At 39.1% G+C, this 21,886-nt stretch overlaps 1 protein-coding gene and 1 long non-coding RNA gene across 2 annotated transcripts in view; one reads left to right on the top strand and one right to left on the bottom strand.

Annotated features, from left to right (window-relative positions):
* Window positions 1–4,490: 4,490 nt before the first annotated feature.
* The window catches only part of marchf5 (membrane-associated ring finger (C3HC4) 5), a 41,947-nt gene continuing 24,551 nt past the window's right edge, over window positions 4,491–21,886 (bottom strand). The window contains exons 3-6 of the mRNA XM_062996199.1: window positions 10,219–10,349; window positions 8,614–8,797; window positions 7,352–7,518; window positions 4,491–5,402 (exon numbers count right to left, since the gene is read on the bottom strand). Of these exons, the coding sequence (XP_062852269.1) occupies window positions 5,286–5,402; window positions 7,352–7,518; window positions 8,614–8,797; window positions 10,219–10,349 (599 nt within the window). The 3' untranslated portion in view covers window positions 4,491–5,285. The remainder of the gene's footprint in view (window positions 5,403–7,351; window positions 7,519–8,613; window positions 8,798–10,218; window positions 10,350–21,886) is intronic.
* Window positions 7,427–10,357, top strand: LOC134315177 (uncharacterized). Its single transcript, XR_010012473.1, has 3 exons — window positions 7,427–7,533; window positions 9,159–9,325; window positions 10,236–10,357. It is a non-coding gene; the product is annotated as an uncharacterized LOC134315177 (long non-coding RNA).

The following is a 21,886-nucleotide window of genomic DNA, read 5'->3' as shown; positions in this document are numbered from 1 at the left end:
TCATGAGCCAAAACCCAACATTGCTTGCAGAGCTGAAGCCTTTAGTGGATCCTCCTTATATACCTGATTCCTCACCTGTTACCAATTTACTGCTTATTGTGAAAAGTTAATAGAATATTAATGTTTTTGTCTCTTTTCCAAGTTTTTGAGTGTTACAGATATTAAATTCAAAATATATATATATATTTTTTTTTTTAAATAAGGTTGATCAGCCAAACCATTAGTCATTTCCTTGTGATTTGGTAGTTCTCTTGATTCTTTATTTAACTGACAGTACAGGTTCTTGGTTTTATTTAATTTCACATGTTCCAGCTTATCTAAAAATGAGGTTTGTATAGTCAGACCCAGCAAATGTTTTTTGTTTGAAGCCTGTAATGAAAAGGTAAAGGTCAAATTAGATTAGAAAGTAGATATTTTTTTTGCAAAAGTAATGTATTCAAAATAAATCGACACACAAGGAACAAATTAGACAGTGAGCAGAGGCACAGTTTAAAATGTAAGACACTGAAGTGATGTGGGCTTGTAACATGGGCTCAGATCACACGTCAAAATTACTGACATTCCTGCATTGAGCACCGAGTCTTACAGTGTCTAGTAAGATCAACGTACAATGCTCAAAAAATTATACTTACAAATTACACTTAAATCACACAAAAACAATAGCACAACTGAGGTTTGAACCCAGGTTTGCTGAGCCACCCGATCACCCACTCTTTCATCATAAAGGTTTGTAAATCTCCCCAAACTACACGCTGCAGCTTTAATAAATGTTACACTAGATGGGAATAACATGCTGTGTAAAAACTAGTACAATTAAATGGCAACTTGTGGTAACAGTGAACTGCATTGTAGGTTTATATAGAGAGGAACTTTACAGTTCCAAACCTTTAAAATGATGAGCCAATAAAATCTGCACACTATAATCCTTTTTTACTGCTACGTAAAACGGGCCACTAATACACGAGAAACAACCACATTAACGTGTCCCATCTTATTTTTGCAAAAGCTAGCTCACTTGAATCACACATTGGATTATGATAAAAGATTTACGTTTCTTTACTAATACAAACTGTGTAATTTGTTGAGATCAAAACGACATAATGGTAAGTAGAAACCAAAGTCATCAACCCACTGAGGCCTGGATTCAAAATTACACCAAAAATCAAGTAAAAAATTGAACTCACAGGCTGATCAATTCCATGCATTTCATTATGGCAACTCATCATGTGACTCAGTGGTGTGTTTGGCCCACATGTGCCTGTATGCACTTCTGACCATGTCTGTTCCTGATAATACGGCAGATGTGTTTCAGACCTGGATCAGGGCATCAGTGAGCTCCCAAACAGTCTGTGGTTTACTTGGTGGTGCACTGATAACATCCCAGAGATTCTCAATTGGATTGAGGTCTGGGAAACATGAGGGTCAGCCAATGGCATCAATGCCTTTGTCATACAGAAACTGCCCACACACTCTGGTCACATGAGGCCGGGCATTGTCCTGCACCAGTGTAACGTCAGACTGAGGATTTTATCCTGGTACCTAACAGTAGTCAGAGCTATGACTGCTGGCTATGACGTGGAGGTTTGTGTGACCCTCCAAGGATATGCCTCCCCAGACCATCACTGACCCAACACCAAACCAGCCATGCTGTATGATGTTGCAGGTGTTTTTATGCAGTCTTTACAGTTGTACCAACAGTATTGTGAAGGTGCAGTTACAATAACAACAGTAACATTCTTTTAGTGGAATAGCAAAAGAAAATCATCTTTTGCTCGGCTTTGTAGCGAAAGCAGCAGTTTAGAGACTGTGACAAAATCAGTAAATAATTTCAATTCAAACTTGAGACGAAGTCAGGCATTGGAAAAATACGTTTATTCACAAATCAACCATAACTTTTCATTTAGAAGTAATATACTTATGTACAATGCATACATTTATACATTGATGCTTTGTGTTTGGCATTCTGTTTTACTATATTCAGACCGTTAGACACATTTAAATACGTTAACTATTGATTGGTACTGGCAAAGGTTGGAGTTGGATATAGAACAGCAAGTGACTATTAAACCTTTAAAATATTGTTTAATTTAGTGTATTAGTGGTTCCTCAGTGCTGTTATTAGTTGTTTTAACAATGTGTCTATTGAAGGTTACATTAACTACATGAAAAGCTGATTGTAGTTTACAGTGCACAGTTGTTTTATTGCATACTGCAGCGGTCATGTATTGGCATGCCATTTTTCCAAAATAATAGAAAAAATTAAAATAAAAAAGTATTTGCACACCTTTGCTCTGCCATTCCTCATTATTACATAAAAAATAGCAATCACAAGTGGACACATACAGAGAGAACTTAGTCCAGAATGGTTTCCTAAATCCATCCACTTGGCTCTATCATCACATTTGGCATGTTTACCAATCGTGCAGCTTTCAGTTTAATAATCCACACAGATTCCATGTACTATAATAAGCAGTACTATGTTGTTTTTCTTATTTATTTCATATTTCCTGAAGGAGGACATGTGTTATCCAGAAGAGATTCCAGCAGCAACACCAAAGTGTGAGAAGACATCACTGAAAAAGTACCACTGAAAAAAAATGGATTAGCAACACTTTCAAGTTCAAGATGAAAAGTGAGAGTAAAGGTTAGAACAGTGCTAGATATCACAGCTAGATGGGGAAAAAGTTTATAAAATAAGAGGTATCTGCTGTGGCAGTAATTTCTAAGACGTATCCAAATAGTGATGCTGTCAGAGTTTTTAAAATATTTTATACCATTGAGCAGCTGCAGAACTGTCAATGCCACCTCATAACATTTCAAATCTTACATACGGGATGTTTTCACTTTAATGAGCTGCAAAAAACAACAGACTAAGCAGTAACTTCTGATGTTAAATTGATGCTCTTACATAATGTTGATTGCTATTTGCATTTGTTCAAGGAATCCAGCATTTTGATCCTAATTATAATCCGTCACATTGTGTACGTGACTACCAGGAACAAAAACACAATGACATTTTCCTGAGATCAGAAGACTCAGTGTTACAGGATGGGATGTTTTTTAACAGCAGGACTATTAAATCAGTAGAATCAGTTCTCGTGCTGCTCCAAGTCACCCCATTATCATGGTGGATTTTACGGATTAATCATACATCAAGAGCTGACATTTTCTTCCTTTTGGCTGCTCCCGTATTTAGGGGTCGCCATAGCAGAGCTGGTCTGCATATCAGACTTGGCACAATTCTACGCCAGATGCCCTCCTATTTTTATCTGAGCATGAGACCAGCACTGAGAACGCATTGACAAGTGTGCCTCCCAATGTCTAGGCGGTTTCAGCCACCCGCATCAAACATTAGCCAATCATGTCCATGCAGATGCCTAACAATAGCACAACTGAGATTTGAACCCAGGTTTGCTGAGCCACTCGATCATCCACTCATTTCCACCATAAAGGTTTGTAAATCTCCCCAAACTACACACTGCAGCTTTAATAAATGTGTAAGGCCGAGGTTACACCAGATGGGAATAACATGCTGTGTAAAAACTAGTACAATTAGGGCAGCTGTAGCCTAGTGATTAAGGTACTGGTCCAGTAATCAGAAGGTTGCCGGTTCAAGCCCCACCACTGCCGGGTTGCCACTGTTGGGCCCTTGAGCAAGGCCCTTAACCCTCAATTGCTTAGATTGTATACTGTCTCAACAGTAAGTCGCTTTGGATAAAAGCGTCTGCTAAATGCCGAAAATGTAAATTAAATGGCAACAGTGAACTGCACTGTAGGATTATATAGGGGCACTTTCTTGAAACCTAGAAAATGTAAACCAATAAACATCAATGCACACTATAATGTTTTCTTACTGCTAAGCAAAACGGGGCACTAATACACGAGAAACAACCTTATTAACGTGTCCCATCTTATTTTTGCAATAGCTAGCTCATGTTACCTCTACACATCATATAATGCAAAATCATGTACAATCACCTGATTTTTTGACTTGGCTTTAATGATTAGCAAGCAATAAGTTGTGTAAAAGCATGTGTGGTTTATTTTTATTTAACCACTTAATTATTCAAATGTTTGGCTATTTGTTCATATAAAGTTTTAGTTGATTTTCTCAATGAAAAGAAGTAATGTATCCTCTACATGGAACAAACGTCTGCACATTTTGAGCATTAGTAAACTCGTGATTTTACAAAGCTGCTTTGCTAATGTTAAAGTGCTAACTTTAACCACTTGATCACTACTGCTGGGATCCAGGGTTCCAATTCCAGTGGTGCTGTCGGCATGTTGGGCGTCTACGTATAGACATGACTGTCTATGTCGTCTGAGGCCCCGCGATGGATTGGCACCCTAATGGATTAGCGGTGTGTTACTGTATTGCACCCAATGATTGGGGGGGGGGGGGGGGGGGGGATTACTCTTATTCTCTCAGTACAGGGGGGAAATGTTGTCTAGAGTAATCATTCCTACATCACAAACCAAGCATATAGAGATTCAAGTGAGAAATGCTGGACTGCTTTTTAATAAATAATTCATTAGAGGAGACCTTTTATCTCAAGCACAAGAAGAAGTTTTAGTGTACATGCTCGGGTATATCCAGCCGTCACGGCACCCTCAGAAATTCAAAACTCTGAGCAGTATCTGTACCTTAAATTAACGTTAGTCACAAACTTAAAAAAAAAATCAATTTCCTCACTATAAATCAGTTTTAGACTAGGCTCAGGTGTCCAGAAACATCATAAAACGTAATGAGGTGATTTGGGTGAATTTTAGATACAAACAGTAAAATCACTGATTCATCACCACCTCTCAGCCATCACATGTGATTTCTCCTTAAAGGCATTTTAACATAAAAAAGCATTTATTCACATAAAACTCTCTTAATAATTCCACATATCTCACTCTCTTCTTTTAAAAATAGCTCAACCTATAAAACAGATGCAAGAAAACCCTCCTGACTTCGATGATTACAGAAGACAATTAACCTGCAAATCAAACTGACAGAAGGAGAAAAAAAATCACATTGTTAGGCAATGAGACAAACATGAACAGCTGAATGTGAAGGGAAGGGGAGAGGGGGAGTGGTTTGGGATCAGTGTGTACTGCAACACCCGTCCCGCTGTCCATGCCTTCACCCTCGAATGCGTGATCTATAAAATCGGAGTCACAGTAAGCAGGATAGAGCCGACTCCATCTGCAGTGAAGGGTACTGGCTCTGCAGCACACTTACACACACAGAGGAGATGGTGCAGACGCCATGACGTGATCTCTCCGTTCGTGTGTGATCCTCAGGCCTCCTCCTGCTCAGGGAAGTCGAGGATCTTGCGATGAGCCTGTCGGAGGTACTGCTGCTGTTTGAAGTACACCTTAAACGCACCCTTTATAGCCACAAATGCAATGCCGCCCTGCAGGAAAAGGAAGAACCAGGATGTGTTACATTTACATGTAATCACTTGGCAGACACTTTTCTTTAAAGCAACTTACACCAAGTAGGAGTTAAGGGCCTTCCCAAAGGGCCCTTGAAGGGCGAAGTTTGAAGATGCAATAAATGCTGATAACAATCATCGTAACTGTACAAAACATTGACATGACATATTTAGTAAGAAGGTAGACAGCCTTCTGGGTAACGTTTGTGGTAAAGAGATTAATGCTGCTTTATTATGTGATTTAGCACCACTGCTGATATCTCAAGCTTGAATCTCAGCTGTGCTACCAGCCCGTACGCTGTCCGTTTGGGATACTGATCTCCGTGTGAAGCCACCTCATGCAGGTGAAAAGAAGCAGTTGGCTACTACACACGTCAGAGGGGGCGGGGCATGTGTGAGGTACAGCCTTCGTGGTCAGGGTAGGGGTCTGCAGCAATAGAGGATAGATACAGCTCGGTAATTTGATATGAACAGATACAGGAAAGAAAAGGGTAAAATGTGTAAATAGGATAAAAGAACAAAATAAGTGTGGGCAGTCCTAAAGAAAGGGATAGTGGAAGCCTAGTGGGAAGAGCAGTGGTCTACCAACTAAAAGGTTGTGGGTTTGAATCCCAGCTCTGCCATGCAGCCACTGTTGGGCCCTTGAGTATGGCCCTTAATTATCTGCGCTCTTGACCACAGCTTCCAAAAAAAGCTGGAATATGTAAAGTTTTTACACTCTTTTAACTCTATTTATTAAGAATTTCAAAAACAAATGACATCACTTTACTACATAATCACCTTCCAATGCATTTTTTCTAGCATCGACCAACTTTTTAATGCCATTACCAAAAAAAATGTTTTTGGTTGAGCGAGTAGCCACTGATGCACCTCTGCTCTCACATCATCATCACATGAAAATCTTCTTCCTCTTAAAGCTTTTTTTGAGCGTCCAAAAAGGTGGAAATCAGATGGTGCTAAATACGAACTATAAGCTCTCTCAGTCTCTCAGACACGGCCAATTACTACTCCTCCCACCCTCACCGTTTCCAACGATAATATGAAAGTGCGGAAACTTTTTGAAGATCCCTTGTATATATGACAAAGAGAGTAAATTCCATCCACCATAGATTATCATTATTCTTATTATTATTGTTGTTAGATCAAGAGAAAGAAATCAGCAAAAATGTCAAACTGTTGCTTAGTTGTTATTTAGCTAAGCACAATGTGGTTGGCATTTAAGGCATTTAGCAGACACCTTTATTTGTAAGTGACTCACAATTGTGTGTTAATACAATGCAAGCAATTGCTTAAGGACCCAGCAGTGAATATTGTGGGGTTTGAACAAGACTTGTTCTGATCACTAGTTTAGTAACTTAACCACAAAGCTAACACCAACACCAAACTAACAGCTGCCACAACTATGGGACTTCTCTACAATGTATTAAATCTATTTTATTAGGATTTTAACGTAATGTTTTACACACAAACATACAAACTACACACAGAAAGGACCCAAATCGCTACACCTGGGAATCGAACCCAGGACCTTCTTGCTGTAAGGTGACAATGCTACCTACCGTGCTGCCCACAATGTACTGAATAAAGGGTCTAAATACTTCTGTGAATAACATTTTAGTTTTTGATTTTTAACTTAATTTTTGAAATTTATGGGTGATTAAGTGTGGATTGATGAGTAAAAGATCTACCAATTTAAAATCTAATCCACAACACTATAAAGTGTCAGAAAAGTCAAGAAGTTTGAATCGGCTGTAGATTTGCCCTTAACAGCTCTTCACACCAAGCTTTACCTTGTACAAATAAAAACATCACTGGCATCTCTTAAAAATTCAGTAGTTGTGTTTAACATTTCAAACAGCTTTTACCTAAATCTGGATCTTTAAAATGTCTAGCGTAGTTATTTTTAAAAGTTGTGTATGTGAGCGTACCAAGATTGTTCTCTGCAGGTTGGAGTTGACACTGCTAAACATAAGCTTGCCCACGATGGTGGCAATAGTTGGGAACACCAGTGCTCCACACAGGATCCGAGTAGCTGAGACGTGATCAGCCAGTGGGTTAGCCTCAGCGGGAATCCTGGGAACGGGACATCCAAGCCCTGAAAAACATGGAGGTGCGATAAATGACCTTTTGTAGTACAACAACCAGCTTTTGTTTTACACATAATGCATACTGGGACTGTGAGTTTATACAGTTCTGTGCAAAAAGTCTGGACACCACTGATTAAAATTCCATTCATGTCTGATAGCTTGTGCCAGGGTTTAATTAGCAAACGTGGTAAATTAATGAACAGAAAAACTAGCCTCGCATTTGTGCTGCATTAGAGAAGCGTGAAGTCGATTAAACATCCATACCTTCTGGATAATACATCACTTTTAGATAAAAAAAATAACAATAAAATTAAATTATTGGCCTGAATTAGAAATGTGTAAAATGTTTTGTGTGAAATTTTTCTTTAAGCCACATCTGGTTTAAAATGCTCTATCTTTAGGACTCAAGGAAGACAAGCATAAAATTTTACTAAAATATATTTAATGTGCCCAAGTGAAATATTGCAGTAGAAAATTCTGCAAGCACACCAGCGCTAAGATTCTGAACACCCCGGTTCAAATCTCAGCTCTGCTACCGGTCGGCTGGGCGCCATTTAGCGGGCACAATTGGCAGTGCCTGCAGCAGACAAAATTGGCCATCAAATCTGCTGTGTGGAAAAAAACCGGACTAATAAAGAGGGTGGGGTCTTCAAATGATGTGCAAGGGGTTAATAATAAATGTGGCACTAATGATTATTAAGGTGAAGTGGAGGAGCCTCTTGTGCAAATCCACCGAGCCACAAGGGAAAAAGAGGGGGTCGAGGGACTGCACACGGCTTGGAGGGAGCATGGGGCAGGTGAATATACCCTCTTCAGATGCAATCGTGATCCCCAGCAGCAGAAGACTTATTGGCTATGGTAAATCGGGAGGAGAAAATGCATAACTGAACAGAACAAAATGTATTTAGTAAATTGTGGTGTACATTAACCATAATATCACAGCACAGAGTAGGCAGATCTTTATCCTTTAATCCATCCAGACATTACATTAGATTTTCCGTAGCACTGCAATTAAGCAGGCTTTCAAACACAGGTATTTTGTCATAGCAGCACCAGAAACCTAGAAACAGAAGGCAAACATTGATTTTGGCTAATGCTCTTACCGGGGAAGAAGCTGTTGAGGATTTGCAGCTTGTTAGAATATTTCCTCCAGAAGCGAAGCACATAATCCTCCCAGCGAATCATCTTGCCCAGAATGAGCATAACTGGGATGGTGGGCAGTCCAATGAGGAGAAAGAGAGGATCAGCTCTCTCCATCACATCCAGCCCTTCTTTATGGCCCACCACCTAATCACAGAAAAAAAAAAAAAAACACCACCACTGACTTCCAGCACAGTGAACCAGTATGTACACCACATTTTCATTGGAAATGTTTAGTTGATTTTAATTGTATTCTAGTTTTACACATTCAAATGAAGTACATGCAGTACTGGTTTACAAATGGAAGGAGGGAAACATGTTTGAATCTCAGCTGTGCAATTGCCTGGCCGTATATTTATTTATTTATTAATTAGGACTTTCAATATCATTATTTACACACTTCAGTTACATTCATGACAGGACAGGTAGTTACTGGTTACACAAGATTCACCAGTTTAAGTCTTTAATATCAAACACAGTCATGGACAATTTTTTTTTGTATCTCCAGTTCACTTGCATGTCTTTGGACTGTGGGAGACAACCAGAGCTCCCAGGGGAAACCCACACAGACACGGGAAGAACATGCACACAAAAAAGGACTCGGACCACCCCACCTGGGAATCAAACCCAGGATCTTCTTGCTGTGAGGTGACAGTGCTACCCACCGAGCCACAGGTCAGATATCAACACAGACATATTGGCTTTGTATGGAAGGGGGGGGAACAGGGCTTCGGATTTTCCTCCACCCCCGCTGAGATTCAAACCCACATCGGTGTAGTAATGAACTAACATAAGAGAGCGCTGTATTGCAATGTAAACAGCAAATGATATTTTTAATTTCGATCTGGGGTACGTTGGCTTTGTTCAGATCTCAGGGCAAGTCAAATTTCAGAATCCAATTTTACTCAATTCTACTGTACTCTATTTTACTCAAACTATATTGACTTTTGCTCCTGCCAGCTTGGTCACAACTCAGATACGAGCTGCCTGTCTGAATATAGTATTTTATATATGATACTGAAATCCAATATATATGCAATATGTAGCAATGTGACCTCTGTCTAAACAGAGGATCATAAACTATGTACATTTCTATTCAGTGCACCTCCACTGAGCCCCTGTTGGAAATCACTCACAGTCAATATCCTGCACATTCTTCTGCATAAATAGCTACTTTGAATAAAGATACATTAGTCAAAACAGAGTTATAAATATATTTGAACTAAATGACATGCATTTATTACGACCCCTCATACTTGTAAGAGTAATCTTAGTAAAAATAAGTGAGAGGCTTTTTTATATAAGTGACTAAAAGTAGAACTATTAATCTTTATCCTATATTTTACACTGCAATCTGTACAATTTAAAGCAATAAAACTGTATAGTTTGTTAAGCACTTTTTTGTGCATATGGGTGAGTTTATAAGTGCAATCTTTTGTTTTCACTAGAAACAGAACACATTGGAACAGTAATTTTAATAAAGCATTTATTACATTATATTATTATACTGAGCATTTATAAGTTGTTCTCTTTTTCTCTGTGAATGTGATGGTGTACTTCCTTCTCACCTGCATTACCGTGACAGCCCCATACGTGACTGCGGTCCAGTAGATGGAGCCCACCATGATGCCAGCTGCAGCAAATGGACATGCTTTGGAGATGAGCCTGTCTGCCAGATCCAGCACATACACAATAGGTCCTGCACAGACACAGAGGTACAGACAGTGGGTTAAGCAAAGATAGCAGTTATTGTGACAAACTTTAATTTAAACAATGTAGGACTTTAACCTAGTGAGTAAAGCTTTGGGCATTCAATCAAAAGGTTGTGCGTTCAAATCCTGGCTCTGCCAAGCAGCCACTGTTAGGCCTTTGAGCAAAGCCCTTAATTATCTCCACGGGCGCTGTACAATGGCTTACCCTGTCAAATGGACGCTCAAATATGTGTAATTCCTGTTGGTTCTTATGTCTTTCTCCTCACTTTTAGAGGTGTTGAAAAACCAGGTGACTGGTTGGTTGGTAGAAAAGGAATTAGAGTTTTTTAAAATCTGCCTTTCCAACAGGGGGCAGCAAATCTTCTCTTTGGCATTTCATTGGTGCATACTCAGTATTATTTATTTTTTCTTGATTAGCCATTACCTGGCACTGAATCAGGTTTGATAAAGTGGTCAGCCAGTTCAATTAGTGGTTTAATTAACTTGTAATCACTGGACATCCAGAACCAGTGTTGAATTAGCCATCAGAACATAGAATTAGGACTTCAGCCTTACTTAGATGTTCTGCAGACAACACACAGCCAAATATAACTGTAACATGTCTAAGTAATTAAATTTGTTCTTTTTTATTCATTAGTGTAATTTATACACACACACAGAGAAAAGAATGGAGGTTTTACTTGTCGGATCCAAGGCAGTGAGGGACAAGTTGTCCATCCTGATACTAAACATTGATGTTTTCTCTGTAATACCGAGCTCAGGGGAAGAATGAAAAAATGGGCATCACAACAGACCTCTCTCCTTTATTCTAAAAGATAAAAGACTGAAAGATGATAAACTCTGTTGAAATTATTTGTTTTCCACATTTGTGAGGAAATAATATTACTGTTACATATCTAGTCTATTTCATCATATTTTATTGAACTCAACTATTCACAAGGCCACCCACTATGGGTCTTGTTGCATCTGGTTCCTCTTCCTTGTAAATTTAAGGGAGTTTTTTCTTGCCACTGTTGCCCTCGGCTGCTCATCAGGGGTTTTTGGTCCTGAAATCTGTTGAGTTACGTTCAGCTTATTAGAGTTACGTCCATTCAAGCTTTTTCACCTGGCCAGGAATTAGCCATGTTTTGTTTTTATTATGAATTCCTACGTTTGTCTTGTGTTTTTTTTATCTGATGGACTTTGTGCAGACCAGAAAAAAAATTATATTACTATTTCTGCTTCTTTGTTTCATTACTGGTGCCACAGCATTTCTAAGTTAGTTATGAGGTAGCCAGTAAGCAGTGTAAGTAAACCAGGCTGCTTAGCAACTCTAATTATTATGGATGTGTTCACATGGATGGATGCACAGAGCTAAGACCTGTCTTAGCTGCACCAAGGTCTAACTTTTGTTGGGGCAACAGGTATTAAGTCAATCCTAGCTACCACCTATTAAGCAATAAAGATCAGCCTCACAAGACCAGAAAATGAACTTCATTCTTTAGAACACTTTAGAGCACGATCCCACTTGAGCTTAAAATTACCTGAGAATGATACACACCCGTTTCACTACCTACTGACAATGTGAGGTGAATCTCGGAACACGGGTAATGAGAAAACACAAGGTTCATTTCCGTTTACATTCCAACACACAATGTGCAGTGAAATGCTTTGAGGAATGCAAAATGACTGGTACTGCTTAAAATACTTTAATGGGAAAGGCAGAAATTTTTATAGGTCTATTATTACTAAGCAAATCAGTAACCTATACTCCTCTCCTTCCTCCACTCCTGTTACAGAACAGCTATGGAAGAAAAATGCAATATTTACCAGCAGCCAACCTGGTTTCCTTTTTCAGGTCCATCCTTAAGCTATTAATAGCCTTTTCATAAGTCTCTAAAGAAACGAGTGCCTGGAGAAGGCCTTCAACATTTTTTTTTTCATAACCAAGAGCAAAAAAAGAATTAAAGGGGCAGAATGAGGGTACATTGTTTACATCTCACTAACACCACTTGTAAATAATAAAAAATTAAATGAATTGAAAACAGAAAGGCCGTCTGGTACACCGTAATACACCGTCCCCCCCCCCCCCCCCCCCCCCCCCCACACACACACACACACACACATAGCTGGCCGATAGCACTCGGATCTCTGTGGTGATGGGCTAGCGTAACGGCAGCTTTCTGCATGCAATAATATGTGAGAAATACTGATCATTTTACTTTATTGCTGTCAAACCTCTTTTGTTTGTTTGTTTATTAGGATTTTAACGTCATGTTTTACACTTTGGTTACATTCATGACAGTGACAGTAGTTACTTATTACACAAGATTCATCAGTTCACAAGGTTATATCAAACACAGTCATGGACAATTTAGTGTCTCCAATTCACCTCACTTGCATGTCTTTGGACTGTGGGAGGAAACCGGAGCACCCGGAGGAAACCCACACAGAGACGGGGAGAACATGCAAACTCCACACAGACAGGACCCGGACCGTCCCACCTGGGGATCGAAGTAAACAGTGTAAGCAGATCGAACCCAGGACCTTCTTGCTGTGAGGCGGCAGTGCTACCCACTTAGCCACCTTGCCGCCCCAAACCTCTTTTGCATTAAAGAATTTGCAAGCAAAACTTCAGAGGTTGTCTTAATTTGTTGACCTCCGTCCAACGATGTGTCTCATTAACAATTCCTGTAGCTGCTTTGCTGTTTTGACCTCTGACGAGGTTGTCTTTAAAGTTGCAAGATAGTGGATCTAAAAATTAGAAAGTGCTTACATTAAGAAGTGCACAGACAGTAGCTCAGCTGTAAAAATGCATAACAGTTGATTTAAACTCTCAAGGAAAGCCCTTAGTTGCTTAGATTGAATTCCCTTTTAGATAAACGTGTCTGTCAAAAGGCCAAGATGTTCATGTCAACGTGCGCACTTAAATAAGCAGATAAACACTGAATTCAAACAAATACAATAGAACCCAATATATATATCCTGCTGAGAACCAAAGACATGGATGTACAAACTTGACAGGGTTTAATAAAAACCAGCACTGTTTTTTTAGCTTCTGAGCCCATGTAGAAAGATTTAAATTGAGCTCCGGTCACTCCTAACCTTTACAAGCCTGATGATGTGGCACTGTCTCCATGGCACCGCAGCCTGACGGAGAAAGAAGCAAGAATAACAAACACTGACGAGTGCCTCCTTTAAGCTCATATCCGTTTCTTCTACAATAGTGACGAGATGGCCTGCAGCTTTTTCTTTCCTAAAAGAACCTAAAAGTCTTTTAGATTTAGCTTTACAAAGCACCTGGTATTTCTGTTCTTTTTCTTTGGTTTTATGTGCAGAATTTCTAGCTTTTCTTTCATTTTATTGGATCATTTTATTTCAGTTTAATATAGTCATTTTTGTCATTTTAGTTTTCTTAATATGAACCAACATGCCACTGTTAACCCTGTAAGGCCTAAACCACTGAATAATTATCACAAAATTCTAATTGACCTTCTGTCAAAAAAAGAAGTTAAATAAGACTTTGCATGTATAAGTTTTGTTTTGTACCATATTTGATACATCAGGCTTTTTTAATGTATTGTTTGCATGTTTTTTTAACATACAAAACGTTCAGATCAATTTTTTAACCCCTTAAACTTAATTTCCTTTAGTTTTTTGACATCGGTAATTTAGAACTTATAAAATAATACTTTTGGATCTCAACTAAAAAAAAGTGTGGGTTTGAGCAAAGTTCAAGTGTGCAGCAATGACCAACCCACCAGTGAGATTGGTAAAGTGGCAAAGATACACCAATCAGCCATAACATTAAATCCACCTCCTTGTTTCTACACACACTGTCCATTTTATCAGCTTCACTTACCATATAGAAGCACTTTGTAGTTCTACAAATACTGACTGTAGTCCATCTGTTTCTCTGCATGCTTTGTTAGCCCCCTTTCATGTTGTTCTTCAATGGTCAGGACCCCTACAGAGCAGGTATTATTTAGGTGGTGGATCATTCTCAGCACTTCAGTGACACTGACATGGTGGTGGTGTGTTAGTGTGTGTTGTGCTGGTATGAGTGGATCAGACACAGCAGCGCTACTGGAGTTTTTAAATACAATGTCCACTCACTGTCCACTCTATTAGACACTCCTACCTAGTTGGTCCATCTTGTAGACGTAAAGTCAGAAACTATCGCTCATCTATTGCTGCTGTCTAAGTTGGTCATCTTTTAGACCTTCATCAGTGGTCACAGGACGCTGCCCATGGGGTATTGTTGGCGGGATATTTTTGGTTGGTGGACTATTCTCAGTCCAGCAAGAACAGTGAGGTGTTTAAAAACTCCAGCAGCGCTGATCCACCCTGATCCACTCATACCAGCACAACACACACTAACACACCACCACCATGTCAGTGTCACTGCAGTGCTGAGAATGATCCACCACCTAAATAATACCTGCTCTGTAGTGGTCCTGGGAGAGTCAGTAACTCTATATGGTAAGTGGAGCTGATAAAATGGACAGTGAGTGCAGAAACAAGGAGGTGGTTTTAATGTTATGGCTGATCGGTGTATATGAGAACAGTAAATTTCACGAAACCCTGAGCACCTACATCCTGTCTGAGTGCAGTGTGGCTGATTTTCACACATTCCCCCGATCACCAAAGCTTTAAAAAACACAGAGAAAAAAATAGCAGCAATGCATGTTATTGCCAGTCACTGTGTTAGACATTAATAACACCTATTCATCACGTTGAAGTAATTTCACTATGTTTACTCCAAGTGGTCAAATAAAGCAAGCACTGCTGAGTGGAACTCAATATTAAACTATGAAAGCATGACATTCAAACCCTTAGTAATACAATCTAAGTGAGCTTTCTGGTAAGCACTAATCTCAGTATAAATTCATTTTACAGTAACCTTTAGGTGTTCATGTAAACAGCAAACTCTGACAACTAAATGTGAAGTAAAGCTGATTGCTTAGTCTGGTTAAGTCGTGGATTTTTAAATTTTAACCCAGGAATAAAGTTGCTTGTAGCATAAACCCTCTGTTCCCATGTTCAAATTAGAAAGTAAACATCTCGTCCCACCACAGATTACCACCTGACTAGTGTAAACTCACTACCAGATTACTAAAATACATGTAACCGTCATAATTGAATGACTGGCTGTTATCAGATTAGTTCATGCATGTAAAGCCACTCAATGTTACTGATTTATTTTATTTTTATTTTTTTTTGTGAAAGCTCACATCATGTTCCACATTTGAAATGTTAATCTAGACAGACAGAGGGAAAAAAAATCACAAATTTAATTTCCTAAGTGCCTCTTATCTTAGGGAGCTTTGCATTTTGAAATTACCAGTGCAGCATCTTTATGGGGAAGCATATTAAGCCTTTCCAGTATGTGCCAAGTCCATCAATATTCAGTGCTGGAACATCCATCTCTCTGATGACTGCACTGGAATCTCTCCTGTGTTCTCTCTGCCTAAACGCTACATCAAGTCCCCAAAGAGCGAGCGGGGTGGGGTCATCCTTAATGGCTACTGGCAAGGGGAATAGCTGAGCCGTTTGTTTCTGCCACTGGTCGCAAATTCCATAATAAGATCTTTTTTTTTTTTAAACCAGGGTGCAAAGTGAACCACTTCGGAAAAAAGGGTGTAAAGTGAGTCACTAGCCTAATGGAAAAAGTCTTTCCACGAGCTCTGTGCCAACAGTCGGCTACCTACAAAAACGTTCTGTCCTTGATGTTGGACACTTACACCAGGGCTGGAGAAACATGTCTCTTTTCTTCAGTATTACACAGACTAATGTCTACGCTCAGCATTAGCAGCAACTAGGAACTTCATAAAGGCAAAATGCTTGTAGTTAGATTTGTTTGGAAAGGACCCTTTACATTTGGCTGTTGTGTAATATAAATACACAGACCAGGCTTAACATTATGACCACTGACAGGTGAAGTGAATAACACTGATTTTCTATTCATCACGGCACCTGTTAGTGGGGGGGATATGTTCAGCAGCAAGTGAACATTTTATCCTCAAAGTTGATGTGTTAGAAGCAGGAAAAATGGGCGAGCGTGAGGTTTTGAGTGAGTTTGACAAGGGCCAAATTGTGATGTCTAGACGACTGAGTCAGAGCATCTCCAAAACTGCAGCTCTTGTTCCCGGTCTGCAGTGGTCAGTATCTATCAAAAGTGGTCCAAGGAAGGAACAGTGGTAAACCAGCGACAGGGTCATGGGCGGCCTAGGCTCACTGATGCATGTGGGGAGTGAAGGCTGGCCTGTGTGGGCCGATCCAACAAGGGCTGATTCTGATAGGAAGGTGTCAGAATACACAGTGCATCACAGTTGCAGGGCTGTTTTGGCAGCAAAAGGGGGACCAACACAATATTAGGAAGGTGGTCATAATGTTATGCCTAATCGGTGTATATATTTACCACATACTGTTGAGATAAAAACTCAGAGAAACATGAACCAATGGCATCATGGTTTATGTTTTATGTGCACTTCAGCCTTACGGTTCTATGAAATGCAAGAGTTTATACAACAGTTAGTTCCGACCGTACAATCTGATTGGTTGAGAAGCGTTCTAACTGTGCTGATATTCGTGATAACAGCACGGCCTTTTCACACCACAACTGTATTACTCCGCCATTAACGACAAGCTTCATGTACACAAACGCGCACGCAGGCGACACAGACTTTTTTCCCAATCGCGTTTTAAATCCGTTATCTGATATACAATCTAGTGCACTGTGTAGGGAACATAAATCAATTGTCTGATTCACTATCTAGTACACTATGTAGGGAACATAAATCCGTGATCTGATACACAATTTAGTGCACTATGTAGGGAACATTAATGTGTTTGTAACGCGAACGGTTAGCTTAATAGCCCAGTTAGCAGCTCCTAGAAGTTCTGTTATCACCCATAATCCTTTGGTGTGCGCGAGAGGTTTTTTATTTCTTTTTTTCCCTTCGGAGGTTCTTGACTTTTTCTTCTTCTTGTTCTTACCTTCCTGAAATGAGTTTTTGCAACTTGGGACGTCTGCTTTGTAGTGTTAAACTTTATATTCGGTGTGGAACTACTTTTTGGCGGAAGGTATTGTCAATATTAAAGCATATTTATTATGAAATTCAGGGCTTCTTTGATTTATTTTCTTTCTTTATTTTGTAAAAAATGTTGTATAAAAGCAATAGAACACTTGAGGTCGTGTGTTATCGTGAATAACATCACGGCGGTCGCCGTAGATCATCACAGCTGTGATGTTATTCGCGATAACACACTCCCTCTTGTGTTCTATTGCTTGAATGAACAATCTACGGTACTGCTCTGTCTCTCTTATCAGCATTCTAGGTCATTTCTTAACCTGCCTGTTAATGCCAGAAGTACCAACAATTTCTAATTACCTTTCTAATAACATTGACCTCATTGTGGTGGGATATGGCCAAAAGTCAAGAGCTAAATTTTAGTCCCAGTTCAGCCCTGGTGGGTAGTTTGCGAGTTTGGATACTGCCTTGTCTGAATACTAAACGTTACTTCAGCATGTATGTGTGTAGGCAGTATAGTACTTAAAGTCAGCTCTGAGTCTATATTCTGCTGCAGGGTTTTAAAATAAGCTGTCATGCTGCAGCACACTCAGTCCTTAGCTGTAATTATAACTGTAAAGTGACCTTGCGTGTGAGGAATGTGAAATATAAATAGAACATTTATATTCTAACTAGATTTTGATACAGTAGGTACCAATTAAAATAAGCAGATTCATAAACAAATATATTTTACCATACATAACACCTCAGCAAGACCTGAACAGGTAAACGTTCTATGAATTTGTATTTTTAAAAATTCATATTAATTTATTTATTAGGATTTTAATGTCATGTTTTACACACTTTGGTTACATTCATGACGGAACAGGTAACTACTGGTTACACAAGATTCATCAGCTCAAGTTTAATGTCAAACACAGTCATGGATAATTTTGTATCTCCAGTTTACTTCACTTGCACGTCTTTGGACTGTGGGAGAAAACCAGTGTTCCCGGAGGAAACCCAAGCAGACAAGGGGAGAACATGCAAACTCCACACAGAAAGAACCCAGACCCCTCCACCTGGGGATCGAACCCAGGACCTTCTTGCTGTGAGGCGACAGTGCTACCCAGGTTAGGTTAAACTCACACTGAACATGTGGAACTTTGTGGAACTTTTTTTTTTGCATCATGTGCCACCAAGGTAAATTCTCTTAATTTTATTATAATAACTGTGCTAATGCTGACAGGAAGAGCTTTAATATACCTCCATACCTGCACCTCTGATTTGATTAACATGATTAGTTAGTGCATGTACTAAGCAATTCACTTAGTTTATGTTCATTTTACTGTTCTACATTACTGCCACAGTCACAACATTACACTGTTTAATAAATCAATCAAGCACATGTGACTTGTATGTGTTTTATATTGCTATAGGCATGTCAGTTATTAATTATCTGATTATGACTCACAGACAACAAGACAACATTCAAACAAGGAGAGTAACAACACTTACCCCCCACCTTCAATAGAATAGAACGCTTTTATTTGTCATATATACATATACACGTGTACAGTACAACAAAATTCTTCCTTCGCATATCCCAGCTTGTTTGGAAGCTGGGGTCAGAGTACAGGGTCAGCCATTGTACGGCGCCCCTGGAGCAGAGTGGGTTAAGGGCCTTGCTCAAGGGCCCAACAGTGGCTGCATGGCAGAACTGGGAATCGAACTCTCAACCTTTCAGTTGATAGCCCAAAGCCCTACCTACTAGGCTACCACTGTCCCTTCATGCATTTTGCACTTTGTTTAATAAAGGGCAGATAAGCTTTTATCTTGAACAAATGAATGTTTTATCTGAAAATGGATTTGATCATTTTGTTGTTGTTTTATCGCCCACACAAATATCAGCTGACATGTGCTTCCTCTATAAAGATGCTTTATACATAAAGAAGGTTTCATCATCTTTTCTACCTTCTAGTTTGGAGGACTGTGTTTCCTGATCAGCTTAACATAAGTTAAAAGACAGTGGGAGTTGTATGGTGTTACCCTGACAGACAGATATAGAGGAATTAACTGCACATTTTTGCCCTCCTGGCCACGATGGTCATAGTCATATTGTTGAGATTCAAACTCCTTGTAATGGAGCATAATCCGAGCATAGTCCCATTGATTCTAGTGATCATACAGTAGCATCATTAACACTGGAGGACACTTTACTCCATAAACTGCAAAAACTATCAGTTACAAGCACCTACAAGTGCCAAACAGAATATGTGCTGAACAATTTGTGATCAACAATGACACATCTTGTCCTTCCTTTCTCATTATAAAAAAATACATCTATTTATTTAATGCACCTGGCAATGGGATGCTAATAAAACAAAGTTACCAGTCAGTTCTTCCACTCTCTCTGCAAACACAGCTGACCTTACCCATCAGCACACTGATAGAAATGTTGATGTATTTTCTCTATGTATGACTCTAGTGGTGTCTGAAAAGGTGATTCATCAGATCCATTCTGGCAGTGAACTACACTATATGGAAAAATATTGGGACACCCCTTCTCATTTGTAAATTCCCATGTGTCAGTCACAACAATTGCTAACACGTGTAATAAATAAATTCTATAAAGGTAATTATATGCTTCCAAATTTACAGCAACAGTTTAGGGAAGGTGCTTTCCCTGTGCACAACACAAGCTTTATAAAGACATTTAGAAAAGCTTGGTTTAAAGAAAATCCAGTGGCCTGCACTGAGCCCTGACCTCAACCTCACTGAACATCTCTGACATGAACTGCAACATTAAGTGATTCTTTATTGCCCAACATCAGCGCCCAGCCATACAAATGCTCTCTTGACTGAATAGGCACAAATTCCAACAGACCACAAAGTCTTGTCAGGAGCATTCTCAAAAAAGTGGCTGCTGATATAGCTGCTGACACAGATGTCTCTCTATTTTAATAACATTGGTTTTTAAAAATGGATTTCCAAACAGCTCATGGTCAGGTGTCCAAATACTTTGACCATATTGTGTATATGATCATTTTCTTGCAGCCTGACCAAAGCTTAGGAGTGTAAGGATTTTGTATATTGAGTAAGTAAAAAGTGGAGTGACATGCTGGGATAGAGCCTCCCTGTATCCTCCTTCTCTCAGTGGGAGTTCTTTTTTTAATAAACTTTATGGCTTTTTGCACAAAAGCTCCTTCGCTAAAGCAAACATTAGTCTAAAAGCTTTAAACTAAAGTCAATGAAAAGAAATAGGCAACACATTACAATAGCGGAGATGCAAATAAGCACAATCTCAACCCAAACTCTAGCACATATCCTTTGTGCATTTTACTGTTAGTTAAACAGTTCAGAGTTAATTAACTAAAGTTTTTCCAGACATGGTTTATAACCACTGATCTATACTGATGTGATGAGTTGCTCTTTCACTAGAGGACTAGTTCATCTACTGAGTAACAAGGAGAAAGTAGGGCTATATCATTTACAACAGTATCACTATGTAGTTTTAAAAACTATGTTTATAAATGTTTCCATTCATATAACCGTACATATGATTTCCCTCAGCACTGCTTGGTACGGTGCAAGTCGTATTTGGTCCAGTCACTGGTTGGCGACATTAAGCGCGTCTTTAAAAATGCCGTCTGCAGCAGCCAGAAGTCGATTGTAGAGCTTTCAAAGAAAAGCTAAAAGTTTTCCAAGACCCAAATCATCAAAAGTTTGGTTTACTTAAAACTGGCACAAAACAAAAATGTGGTTAATACACTGTGCAATGCTTTGATGGTACCACAGCAGCACTAGCGCGATGTTGCACGTCTATATTGTATCATTTCGTTTTTACTTATGGAGATTTTGGAATACCGTATTCCCTAGCGAGTTCAGTTAGGGCGCATGAGACGCGACAAAACTTTTACTTCTATATAGTTTCATTAAGCTACTTAATCGCGGAGATCTTGGAATGCTGTATTTCTTACTGAGTTCAGTTAGACCATCATGAACTTTGCTGCGTTGGGCTCACGATTTTTGCGGTTGCCGCGGCGCTTAAAGCACAAAAAGTTTTTAATGTGAAACTGTGTTTACATCGCTTATAATGTGAAGTAAGTTTTGAGTGAATGTGTAGGTTAGAATCTGGGCTCATCCTGTCGTTACTGTACGTTGGACTTAATGAGACGTGCCTCCCTCTAACTAATTTATTTCTGCTGTAAGTTTAAGCACTTTGCTTTGTGTACGGAATGCCATAAACACATGCTGCACTTTGTTTAATATGGAGCACTTGAGAATTTGATAATATGGATGTAAACCCTGTTTACATTTAGTTTTGTGCCATATTATTATGTCATACAGTTTGATGTTAAAATAAAAGAAGCTTAAATGAGATTCTGAAGTAAATTTTTTGGAGGAAAATTAATCGTTTAGATTAATCGATGAAATAGTCTATAGATTAATCAATAGAAAAATAGTCATTAGGATTTTTCTGTAAAAAAACAGTTCTAGGTCAGGGTCTAAGCTAAAGCTATTAAAAACTA

This window comes from Trichomycterus rosablanca, chromosome 5, assembly GCF_030014385.1.
Source record: "Trichomycterus rosablanca isolate fTriRos1 chromosome 5, fTriRos1.hap1, whole genome shotgun sequence".
Classification (NCBI taxonomy): domain Eukaryota; kingdom Metazoa; phylum Chordata; class Actinopteri; order Siluriformes; family Trichomycteridae; genus Trichomycterus; species Trichomycterus rosablanca.
The sequence above is the reverse complement of the archived record's forward strand: the minus strand, read 5'-3'. Positions and strand labels throughout refer to the sequence as shown.